The sequence below is a fragment of the Dunckerocampus dactyliophorus genome, chromosome 5, assembly GCF_027744805.1.
Source record: "Dunckerocampus dactyliophorus isolate RoL2022-P2 chromosome 5, RoL_Ddac_1.1, whole genome shotgun sequence".
NCBI classification, from domain to species: domain Eukaryota; kingdom Metazoa; phylum Chordata; class Actinopteri; order Syngnathiformes; family Syngnathidae; genus Dunckerocampus; species Dunckerocampus dactyliophorus.
Genome location: NC_072823.1, coordinates 7603071 through 7616407, shown reverse-complemented (window position 1 = coordinate 7616407; position 13337 = coordinate 7603071). Strand labels below are relative to the sequence as shown.

General features: G+C 39.0%; 1 protein-coding gene across 1 annotated transcript in view; it reads right to left on the bottom strand.

The window, feature by feature from the left end:
- Window positions 1-13304, bottom strand: part of sntb2 (syntrophin, beta 2) — a 29137-nt gene extending 15833 nt beyond the window's left edge. The window contains exon 1 of the mRNA XM_054776399.1: window positions 12346-13304. Within this exon, the coding sequence (XP_054632374.1) occupies window positions 12346-13012 (667 nt within the window). The 5' untranslated portion in view covers window positions 13013-13304. The remainder of the gene's footprint in view (window positions 1-12345) is intronic.
- Between the last annotated feature and the right edge of the window lie 33 nt (window positions 13305-13337).

Here is a 13337-nt window from a genome sequence, read left to right as displayed (position 1 = left end):
GAAAAAACAGCTCTAATTTTACAGGAATAAAGTAATAACAAAAAAAGTCGCAATTTTAAGACAATAAATTTGTAATGTGAGGAAACATAATAGCATTTTAGTAGCATACAGTTGAAATATTAAAGAATTTTTTTTTAAGTCATAATATTTATTTATTTATCTTTTATTTATCCAGGTAAGGCAATTGAGAACAGATTCTCATTTGCAATGCTGACCAGGCCAAGAGGCTTCATGTTATGAGAAACAAACAAAACAACAAATTAAGTTGGAAAGCTTGGAAAATTAGGCTGAGGAAAAAGTTATATGCATTTTTTTTATTGAAATATACTGTATATAACTTCTTAGCATATATACCTGTACGTGTGTTGCTTTACAAAATATCAAAGCGGAAAAAGTTGCATCCTTTCATTTGTCACTATGTGGAAATCGCTGGAAAAACTCGCGCTTTAGAAGAGTCTCGTTGTCCGTGTGTAAAAAAACAAGATTATTATCTACAACATTCCTCTGTAACATGCAATGACCTGAAAAGCCAAGTTATCAGTGTATAATTGAATATGTGTGTCAATTTACTCAAAGGCTCAAGCAGATTATGGATTAAAAAAAAAAAAAAATCACATTGGTCAATCTGTCCTGTCAAAGATTACAAATGTCTACTTCTCATGTTGGCAGCAGGGGCGGGCATGGATTTGCTCTGTCGGGCAGTATGCTGTGGTACTCCACCAACCACTGATGATGCAGTCAACACTGCCATCCACACAGCCCTTTCACACCTACAGGGCCAGGACACATATGTCAGAATGCTATTTATAGACTATAGCTCTGCATTTAATACAGTCAGCCCCCACAAACTCACAAATAAGCTCCTCACACTTGGCCTGTCACCCTCCCTCTGTAACTGGGTGTTTAACTTTCTCACAGGCAGGCCCCAGTCAGTCAGAGTCCACAATCGCACATCCAGCTCAACAATTGTGAGCACTGGGACCCGAAAGGGGTGTGTGCTGAGTCCGCTCCTCTACACGCTCTTCACCTATGATTGCGTGGGCTCCCAGAACAACACCAGCATCATTAAATTTGCGGATGACACTAAAGTCATCGGCCTGATCACTGGTGGTGTTGAAACATCATACAGAAGAGAGGTGGCGGACCTCATAGCTTGGTGTCGTGATAACAATCTCATTCTCAACACAGATAAGACCAAGGAGATGATCATTGACCCAAGAACAAGGGAAAAGGGGCCACATAGACCCCTGTTTATTGATGAGACTGAGGTGGAGAGGATGAAAACCTTCAAGTTCCTTGGAACATACATCAGCGCGGACCTCACCTGGTCTCACAACACCCAACAAATTCTGAAGAAGTCCCAAAGGAGACTGTACTTCCTGAGAAAACTGAGGAAATTTGGCATGTCCACCACAATCCTTAGTTGCTTCTATAGGTGCACTATCGAAAGTGTCCTTACCGCCTCCATCACTGTTTGGTATGGTAACTGTACAACACGTGATAGGAAGGCACTCCAGCGGGTGATCAACACCTCACAGCACATTGTTGGGGCAGTCCTTCCCTCACTGCAAGACATTTATAAATCTCCCATTCTACGAAGAACAAACAACCTCATCAAGGACAGCACACATCCACAACAGTCATTATTCACACTCCTACCGTCAGGCAGACGCTACAGGAGTTTGAAGTCCAGGACCACAAGACTAGCGAACAGCTTTTACCCACAGGCCATCAGGCTTCTCAACGAAGCACTCACACACGCTGCATGCACACACCCATAACTCTATTTATTTATTTATTTATTCATTCATTCATTCATTCATTCATTCATTCATTCATTGGCATTCATGTCTCTTCTGTTGCTTAATTTATTTGTATTAATGTTTCTTATGTTCTTATTCTTTTTCTTGTGTTTTCTTTCTTTTTGGGAGAATGAACAAAACAAGAATTTCATTGCATATGACAATAAAACTCTTGAATTGAAACAGGTGTCATTTCCCAATAAAAACTGACTTTTTTCATTAGAAATAAACCAGCACAACAACAACATGCACATTTTTCTTCAACCCGTCAACTTTCAATCCCAAAACCGCCACATTTTTATGATGCAGGCTTTATCATAAATCCATCTCTCTTTTAGAATACAGAATTTTATCTATTCTATATACTGTACAGTAATCCTGCGTTTATGGCAGTTAATCGGCTCCAGACCTGACCGTGATGAGTGAATTTCTGCAAAATAGGACTCCTATGTACAGTAAACTGAACATTTTTGTAGTTAGAGCATCAAAAACCTGTTTGACCTTCTAAATGTGCTTTTTAACATTAGAGCCATCTAGACATGAAACAACACATCTACTGTACACTCTTATAGTAGACATAATAGAAAATAAGACATAAGACATATAAAAGATAGACTCACACATTAGCATTGACCGCGTACTTCCTGGTGGCTAGGCCTGTCACGATAATCGGTAAATCGATTAATCGAACGATAGAAAAAAAACGAGGTAATTTGGACGCCTCGATAAATTGACATGCAGCATATACGTATGCCTGTTCCATTAACTCATCTCGCTGTACCACACAGGCTGGATGACGAGGGTTCACTCTGCATGTGTCTGTGCGCATTTTTTCGATAGTGGAATGAACGGACAGAGCGAACGTCCTGTCAGCTATTCAGCCTCTTTGTCCCAGTATTTGGAGGTGAGAGCTACATACCGAGTGGATACTGCGAAAGTCATAGTTTCTAAGCCGGATGGTATGTGAAGTGGTGACCTCGATTTCCATGGGGTTGAGAAGTTCATTGTGAGCTGGGTTGTTCCTCAGCTTGCAAAATAAAGAGTTACCTCTTCCTCACCGACTAAGTGTCACAATAGGCAATTTCACACACTATACACTATACTTGAGAACCATCTAGTGTTTCAAATGTGACGTGACACAAAAATTAATTCGATATTATCAATTATCGCCGACAATTTATAGAACAATTATCGACCAGCAACATTTGTTATCGTGACAGGCCTACTGATGGCTATTGTCTCATTAATGTAACATTACTGACACCTACTGGACAGTGTAGAATACTACTGTAATGGTGCTGCTTGTGGTTAGGGAGAGACTCACGCTGCACTTCAATAGCTTTATTAACAAGCAGAGAACACACATGCAGTGAACATTCTCTCAGGAGCAGCTCTCAGCCACAATTCACTAACTATGCTAGCACTCAGCAGTCAACTACAGATAGCTGACGTCACAAACGGCACTTTCCGGGCCCCGCCTCTTAAAAGGCGCACACAAGTCACAGATATTACACAAAATATCACATCTTCTGAATGCCTTATATTTATTTAAGGATACATACAATTTGCTTAAATATGCCTTTTTTTTATTTTTATTTTTTTTTACTAATAATGCATATTCAACCATGATACATCATTTTTGGAAAATGGCGATAGAGTGAGGCAGCAATGTTCATGAGGGAGGAGTGTATACAGTGCATACTCCGGGTGGAACCATACACCATAATACATTTTGTACACATTGTAATATCATTGTCAAATTTTACCATCAATGGCACCAGTGTGTTTTCCAGTCCATACTTCCAAACTAGTTATTTTGAAGGCACATTTGTTTCCGGAAAAAATATAAGCCAACCCCAGAAAAAAAAAAAAAAAACATTTTAGCCGAAAAAATCCCCAGAATCTTAAGTAGTTAAAAAGTGTTTTTTGTTACCCTTGAATGATGGTTAAGCCTGTTGACTGTCCGGTTAATAAACATCTTGTGATGGCAGATGAATTCTATTGAAATGATTACATGACAGAAACCCATACGGACTGCGGTGGAACTTGGAAGTTCCGCTTTACTTTTACTGCCCACTTGAAGATCATTCGATCAATGTCGTCTACATGTCAATAACGATGGGTAATTTGTAACAATATTTTTTTTTTAATTATTATTATTATTTGCATCATACAATGATGTTACTCCAAGACACAATGCCTATCATTGGCTGTGTGTGCGTGTAACACACTACAGGTACCAAGGGAATAACCTGGAAAGCAGGATGTTCTCAAGGATGTCAGAGCGCTGTCTCTCTCGCAGATCCCACAGCACCTGCCACAGTGAATGGATGGTCAGCTGGCAGTGGCCGATTAACAAAAGAAAAAAACTGCTGTCCCCATTTTATCATTGTCCTCCTGTGTCTGGTATGTGGCGTTTTTATTCCTCCAATTACTCACACAAAGGACACTCTTGCATGTTTAACCTCTAATCAATTAGACACAAGGGGCTTTCACGGGAGGTTTTTTTTGGGGACGGTCGCAGGCTAAAATGTCGGAATCCTCGGCAGCTTTTTCAAAAAGTTGCGACAAAAGTTGCAATGTTTTGAGGCTGATTTTTTCCAATAACACGGCTGAGTGTTGCCAAACAGAAGGAACGGAAGGGCCAAAGTTATCTTACGTGGTTGCTAATCAAAACTTGCATGCCGTCTAGTAGTGGGTTAGTGTTATGAGCTACTTATACAAAATACGACAATTGCACGTATTTTACCCAGCATTCATTGAGAACACTTGATATTGGTAGATGAGAGACGACGAGATGAGAGAATCTCATCACACGGCCACATCTCTGTCATGGTAAACAAGGACATGAGGACGTGGGTGTGCTGGTAAATGTTTATACAGCATACTACATTACCCAGACGGCTTAGCGCTGTACACAGGAACCGGAAGGGGGTCTGAGTTATGAGTTAAAAGCAATAAATAGTTGATATATTGTTACATGTTGCTGCTCCTGCAAGTTTTAATTAGATCAAGTTGTAATCCAACAAGAAAAAGTTCTAATTTCACCAGAATAATGTCGTAATAGGAGAAAAAAAATAAAATTTGTAGTAGCATAAAGTTGAAATATTAAAGCAAAAAATGTTTTTAAGTTGTAATATTATGAGAAACAAACAAAAAAATGAATAAAGTTGTCATTTTTTTTAGAAAATTAGGTTGTGGAAAAAATGTTAATGTTACGAGAATAAAGTCATAATTACGAGAATTTTACAAGAAGAAAGTTAAATAATAACACACATACATAATAAAAATAACAAAACAAAATGTATAAATAGTTGAAAAATGTATTTAAAAAAACAGCAGACATGAAAAAAAGTGGGATTCTAACAAGAAAAAAGTTAACAAAAATAAATACGCATTATGAGGAAAAATAATTTCAGTAGTATAGAGTTGAAGAAACATTAAAAGACAAATGTTTGTTTTTTAAGTTGTAATATTATGTGAAACTCACAAAACAACAAAAAAAAGTTGTCATTTTTGGAAAATAAGGTTGCAGAAAAATGTTATGGGAATAGAGTCATAAATATGAGAAGAAAAAGAAAGTTATATAATAAAACAACATATAATAATAATAAATATTATTATTATTAATATTATTATTGTTAATAATAATAACACTCACACACACACACACACACAATAGTTGGAAAATAAAACAGCAGAAATGGAAACAATAGTTGTACGTTTACTAGAATAAAGTCAAAATATTAAGATTTTTTAAAAAAAGAGTTGTATTCTGATGAGGAAAAACTAAAAAAAAAATAATGTAATTTTAGTAACATAAAGGTGGAAATATTAAAGATTTTTTTTTATTTCAATTGTTTGTCTTTTTTTAAAGTTGTAATTTAACAAAACAAAAAAATAAAACATATAAAGTAATAGGGAAAAGTTACAATATTATGGGAATAAAGTCATAATATTATGAGAAGAAAATATACAAAGATTATATAAAAAGAAAGTTGAAAAAAATAAAATAAATAAAATAAAAAAATTCCATTGGCCAAAATGTGGGGAGAAGTTGCGGGTATTGGACAAAGTTGCGAAGCCGCGCATAATTCGCAGGTCTTGGTCGAATTTGCATAAAATACCCTCGTCTCAACCTATTTGTCACACAAAACTTCAGTTGGATTATCCCTAAGACTCTTCCGCATGCATGTCCCCAAAACACAACTGTGTGGCAGCTTCATTGGTCCGTACCCATGGTGCTGATTGTTCCGCCCTTTTTCACAAAGACACCATTGTTTCTTTCATGAGGCCAGACAAATCAGACATCTTGCTGAAGTTGTTGTGATGTAACGGCAATGGTTTACCAGATTAACCTCAGAGACGAACTCAACTAGCCTAACTCTACTAGTATTTCAGAAGGAAAGGACACGGTTTATAAACCTCCCTGTTTGGGCCTCGGTCTACCCCTGTCGATGTTCTCACTCAAAATCTTTTGTAAGAAAATCCAGAATGGCATTTTTGTTGGATTTTACTTTTCCATGCTAGGATTGCAGCTTTTGAATGGTCCTGGAGTGCTCTGTGGTGCAGCAGAGGGCTGACTTCAGTTGGCTCAGCATCTCCTGCAGGAATGCCACATATGCATGATTGATGGCCTACAACGATTAACTCACTGTAAATACAATCATAACACTAACAGTAGTATAGTAGTAGTGTGCTGAAAACAAAAAGTGATGGTAAAAAAAAAAAAAAACAGATAAACGTTAGATTCCAAAAGTTGAATAAACCTGGTGTGCTGTCGCCACATGGCTATATTGATTGACATGTTTATCTCACCACGAGAATTGTTGGTGGACTAGGGTGGCTATAATTCACAGCAAACAGACTTCACTACGATGTAATGCGTTAGATGAGTGATTAGATCATATAAAACGCAAATGTCACAGTACAGTTCAGTAATGGAGATTCGCCTCGCTGGCGAGCGAGCAAGTGATTTTAAAATACAACTTACAATTAACTGGCTAATGTGGTCGTTATCTAATCATTTATAAAAATGCAGCAGATTGCGGTGAAGTTAGATATCAGTGTTAGCTGGCTAGTTATAACTAGCGACAACCAACAATTGAAAACATGGCAAATATTTACGTGAAGTAGCAAATGATTGAATATATAATAAAACATGAGTGACGTTACTGTGGAAATCAATAATTATGCTTAATTACTTACATTTATATGCTTCTTTTGGCCTCCGCTGTGCTGCTGGAGCGTGGTATCCAAATAAACTCCGCTTACCCCTCCATTTCAAGTCCAGTTCGCGACCACACTTGGTTTCGAGGGCTGTACACACCTCAGCACTTAACCCTTACCCCTTGATTTAAGGAGAATTGGGACACCATTTGATTCTTGTGAACGTGCAAAACCTAAGGGTAAGGGCTAAGATAAGGGGTAGAATTGGGATTCAGCCTTCATGTCTAGAGGACTCTAAAAATGTTAAAACCCGTATTTAGAAAGTGACAAACAGGTTATCTATGCTCTAACTACAAAAATATTCAAATTATTAATATTAGGAGAAAATAGTCATCTAACAAGAAATTCTACAGGAATAATGTCATAATATGAGGGAAAATAACATTTTAGTAGCATAAAATGTAAATATTAAAGACAAAAACATAACTTTTTAAATGTGAATATGATGAAAAACATACCAAAAAAGTTGTAAATTTTGGAAAATTAGTTTGGGGAAAAAGTTATAATATTATGGGAATAAAGTCAAAATATTATGGGAATAAAGCTAGGATTACAAGAAGATAATTGGTAAATAATTTGAAAATTGATTTTTTATTTTAACAGATGTAATTTTATGGGATTAAAGTAAAAAAAATATAAAATTTTATATATAAGTATATATAAGTAAATAAGTAAAAATAAGTAAAGTAAAAAAAGTCATAAGAAAAAAAGCTGCAACTTTGCAGGAATAAAATCATAATGAGGAAAAATGTCATTTCTGAAATATTAAGGGGAAAAAAATCATAGTATGATGAGAAACAAAACAAAATAAGTTTGTAATTTTTGAAAAATTAGGTTGAGAAAAAAGTTCTAATATTATAGGAATAAAGTCAAAATATTTCAGGAATTTAGTCATAACATTCCGAGAAGAAAATTTACACAACAACGTTGAAATATTTGGAAAATAAAAAATAAAAAAACAGCAAAAACAGGGAAAAAAAGAGCAAAGAGCGAAGTTGATACTAATAGGCATTTTCACCTTTACCACAAAGCTAAGATGTAGTTTTTTCTTGAAATATAGAAAACTTCTTACAAAATATCAAAGTGGCAAAGTTGCATCCTTTCATTTTCCACTATGTGTCCGTCACTGGAAAACATTTGAACACCCGTGCTGTAGTCCAAATGGTTCAAAGACAGCTTGACTTTTTTTTTTTTTAGGCGTATTAGCCATGAAAACCAGGAATGTCAAGGAGTTCATTATGTGCAGAACACTGCTCTTAGCCATGCCAGCCTGATGCTTCAAGGAGACCTCACCACCGCCATCCTTCCTCGGATGCGTCTTCTCTTTTCCAGTACGTAGCAAGCATAGCGCAGCAGGGAGAATCACCGCTTGAGCCACCTGTGCTGACCCTTGCCCTAAATACACGGACGCCCTCATAGGTCAGGAATGTAGGGCACCGAAGCTAATTGTGAGAATATCTGGAAGGCTTGTGTGTTGTGTACATGGCAACTCAAGCCTTCTTCAAACCTAGCGCGGTTCCTCTTTCAGAGCAGTGAGGCCTGCAGGGATAGGACGGGATGAAGCCCGTCCTCAAACAACACGGCTTGAAGCCTGTCATAGCGACAAATAGTGACAGGCAGCTGACACATTCCTCCAGACACAACGCTCCGGACTGGGCTGTGGCAGCACAGCCTCCTGGCTTCACCTTGGGGATATTGAAAATGAAATCATACAGAAATATGCTTTACCTCAACAAATTCAACCACCACTTCCTTATTCCTTATTTGCTCATGTGAGCGCACAGATCCACAAGTGCAAGAGGTGGGCCCGGGCCCGGGCCCGGCACCATACCATAATCCAGTCATGGAATGACTGTAATGCCAACGCTCCTCGCAGGTTATTCATGAAAACCCACACAATTCATCATGAAAAATAAACACAAAGACGCTACATCAGGGATGTCCAAAGTGCGACCCGGGGAATCTTTCCAGTCTGGGACTTTTTTTTTTTTTTTTTTTATTGGCCCGCAACACATTCTAAAAATAGAATTTAACAAGAAAACAAAAGAAAAAAAGAAAAACTTAAAATCAGCAGTATTTTTACAAGAATAAAGTCAAAATATTCAGGAAAAAAAACACTGTAATTGAATGAAAAATGTAATTTTATGAGGAAAGGTTGGAATTTTACGACAATAACGTAATATTATGAGGAAATATAAAATCATTTTAGTAGCATAGAGCTGAAATATATATTTTTAAAAAGATGTTATTTAAGTCGCAATATTATGAGAAAGAAAAACTATGAATAAAAAATAAAGTTGTAATTTTTTTTTAATTAGGTTGGGGAAAGGTTATAACATTATGGGAATAAAATCACAATATTATGACAACAAAATTTACAAGAAGAAAGTTGAGATAGTTGGAAAAACTTAAACAGCAGTAATTTTACAAGAATAAAGTAAAAATATTACAACAAAAACGTAATTTTAACGAGAAAGTCAGAATTTTATGAGAACATCATAATATTATGAGAAAATATAACATCATTTTAGTAGCATTAAGCTGAAATATTAAATAGAAAAGATGTAATTTTTTTTTAAAGTTGTAATATTATGAGAAGGAAAAAAGTATAACGTAATTTTTGGAAAATTGGGTTGGAGAAAAGTTATAACATTATGGAATTAAAGTCAAAATATTACAAGAAGAAAATTTACAAAGATTATTTTTGAAGAATGTTGAAATATTTGGAAAATTTCAAAAGCAAAACAGCAAAAATGGGAGAAGGGTCATGGGTATGCTGGAGCCTAACCCAGCTGTATTTGGATGTGATGCGGGGTACGACCTGGACTGGTCGCCAGCCAATCGCAGGGCACATACAGACAAACAACCATTCACACTCACATTTATACCTACAGACAATTAAGAGTATCCAATTAAACTGACACAATTCATCATCAAGCAATAAATACAAGGGAGGGTTTAAAGGGAGATGGAGGGGGTCTTGTGCCCAAGTCTAGCATGGCATGATTACACCCTTAGACACTAAAGTTGTATCCAGCTGTGCCAAAATATCACTTCCAATGGAATGATACTGCTTTTGTATTTCATCACAACAATGCATAACAAGTCAAACAAGTCTTGTTTTCACTTACTAAGGACTAGAAATGTTTCAGGCATGAATGTACTCATCAGTATTCTTCCATTGTTAAACGCAACATTTAGCGGTTCCTGGCCTGTACTTTTTCCGTACCCCAAGCGCTCGTCTTTTTTTTTTTACTTCAGTTTTCCACTTCCCAATCATTGAGCTGTGACATCAGCACGGTTTAGGATCCAATCTCATCCCTGCCAGGACTCTGCTGAGTCAAACCATTATCAGTACCTTTTGTTTCTTCTTTGCACTGTTGGATCTCAAAGAAGAGGTTCAAAATGCAAGAAGAAGAATTGGGAGGGAGACTAAAAATGTTTAGAATCATCAATTCATTGCAAACAAGCATTAAAGGGAAACAGAGAAGCACAGTCATTAAAAAGCAAAATCTTGGCAAAAATGTGGATTGAATGTGATTTTGTGCCAGGTAATCACACCGTCATGATCTCTTGACGGCAAAGGCAAAAAAGGCTTTCTCCCTTTGAACACGGTGGGATTGTTGAGCTGCAAAAGCGAGGCCTCTCGCAGCGCGCCATTGCTGCTGAGGTTGGACGCAAAAAGACAGTCATTTAAAACTTCGTCAAACATCCTGAGGCTTATGGAACAAAATAGTGGTAGAGCCAATTTTTTTTTTAATTAAATAAAAACACCGGCCCTGAGCCCTCGGCCCAAATGAAGTTTGTTACTGGTGCCGAATGCTGTCCAATAACCACCAGACAGTATCTGCCAGAGAAGGCTTTTAAGAAGAAAAAAAAGGTCTTCAAAGGCCTTGTCTCCTTCAAGGCCACAAAATTGCCCGCTTGGATTTTGCAGGAGAGCACCAAACATGGGCCAATGAAAGGTGGAGGGAAGTTTTATTCTCTGATGGGAAAAGTGTAACCTTGATAGTCCTGATGGCTTCCAAAGCTACTTGCTTGACAAGGAGATCCCACCTGAGATGTTTTCCACACAGCACAGTGGGGGGGCACCATCAGGATCCTCCAACGGAACCATGGAGCTTTAAGTTGTGCTGGGGTGTCAAATGACAGCTGGCTATGTGAAGATGTTGCAGGGGGCATCCCTTATGACTGAAGGCCCTCGTCTTTGTGGTAATGACTGTTTTTTTCAACAGGACAACGCTGTAATGCCCGCCTGACAAAGGACTTCTTCCAGAGGAATAAACTCACTCTTTTGGACCAGCCTGCATGTTCCCCTGATCTAAATCCAATTGAGAACTTTTGAGGATGGATGGCAAGGGAAGTTTACAAAAATGGACATAAGTTCCAGACAGTGGATGTCCCCCATGAAGCCATCTTCACCACCTGGAGCAACATTCCCACTAGCCTCCTGGAAACACTGGCATCGAGCATTCACAAACCAATTTTTCTGCCGATTACCAAGAATGGCGCAGCTACTCATTACTGACTCCTTTTTTCAACGTTTTAGTTTTATTCTAGGGGCGTGTCAGATTTTTTTTTTTAGCTATGGTCTTTTGATCAGCTGATGAAAAGCTAATTTCACTTTAATGCTGTTTTGATGGCAATAAATTAACTAGAAAAAAAAGGTTCTCACTCTCTCCCTCTTCGGGATGCATATGTATGGGGCCCCAGAATTTGGTGCTAGACTCCTGCCAAGATGACACCTTACAATTGATCACCCGTACCTCGCTATTACCAACTTTCAAACAGGACGCGCTCAGAGGAAAGTGGCCACTGAGCTTAAAGTGCACGCCTATCTGGGAAGTGGAAAATGAAGAAAACTGTTGTGAATTTTGCTGTTCAGCTCCTTGTTAGAGAGTAAAAATCATTAAAACATACAAGAGTTGGACATTCAAATGTTTAAAGAAGATGAAATGAAGTTCACGCGCAAATGTTAAGTGCATTTTAACTTCATCTGGAAACAGCGCCCCAAGACCCAAAATCCCTAAACTTTTGTGTATTTCTTTGTGTTTAATTTTGTTTTTAAAGTATGATGGGGGTCAATAAAGAAGGAACTGCAGGCTCCAAATGGCAATTTGGAAACCACTAATTTATTGTGCTGCAACGTTCATATTATCATCCATGATATAACATCAAGATACTCCGAGTTACTTTTGGTGAGGTTATTGTTTAAAGTGTTGTATAAATCGACTTCCTCCACCTCTTGAAAGCAAACGTGCAGGAAGACAACTAATCTCGGCCCAAATCCCCGCGCTAACGTGGCCCAACTTACCCTCCAGCGTCACCTCTTTTCCGGCCTTCTTGAGTGCCTGCACCGCCAGGTCGTGCGTCGCCTCCCGGAGATCGTTCCCGTTCACCGACAGGATGGCGTCGCCCACCCGGAGAGCGCGACTCTGGTCGGCGGAGAGCCCCGGGAAGATCTTGGAGATGAGTATGGGCATTCGGTTCTCGCGTCCCCCTTTGATGCTGATCCCCAACCCGCCGGACTCTTGTTTGACAACTCGGACCTTGCGCACAGCCTCCGCACAGACGTCCACACTCGCGGGGGCTTCGACTTGTCTCGAACCAAAACTCGATCCAGGATTGCCGTAGCTGGAGCCGGGACTTCCAAAATCAGAGTTTGCGCCGTTATTTGGGTGCTTCCCCGTGCTGCTTAGACCGTAGACGCCCACGCGTCCCGGGCTGCTGCAGTGCCCACGTCCCCCGTGGTTCTGGAACTGTTCTAGACTCGTTCCCAGTTCGTTTCCGTTCGACATGCCATTCCTCAGGCCCACTGGGGAGTTGCTGTGGTCCCGATGGTGACCCCCCTGCCCGGTGATCTCGGCTTCGGCCGTTAAAGTCAGCGTTTCTCGGGTGAGCTCGGCGGCCACTCGGATCCAGCGGTCGCGGAGTAGAAGGTCTAGTTCGCCGTGTTTGTCCGCTCTGGTCCAAACTGCCATCCCTGCTCGGTACGCCAGCACCGAGGTGGCCGCTTTCAGACTAAACTCCTCATCAACTTTTCCCTCTTTTCACAACGCATACCAGCGGCCGCTAGCTAGCGTCCCACTGGGCCACATCGACACACCTACTCACACACGGTACGGAGAGGCGGTTACCTCCCTCAAGAAGAGGGGAGGACAAGACAACAAGTCGCTCTGATAGCTTAGCACTAAAGCTTATTGTTAAGTTTTGCAACTAAAGCTATTCCACTTCCACCTTACAGTTAGACCCAATTCAACCATTCAACATCCGCCACAGCCTTTCAACGTAAATGACCGCAATTAT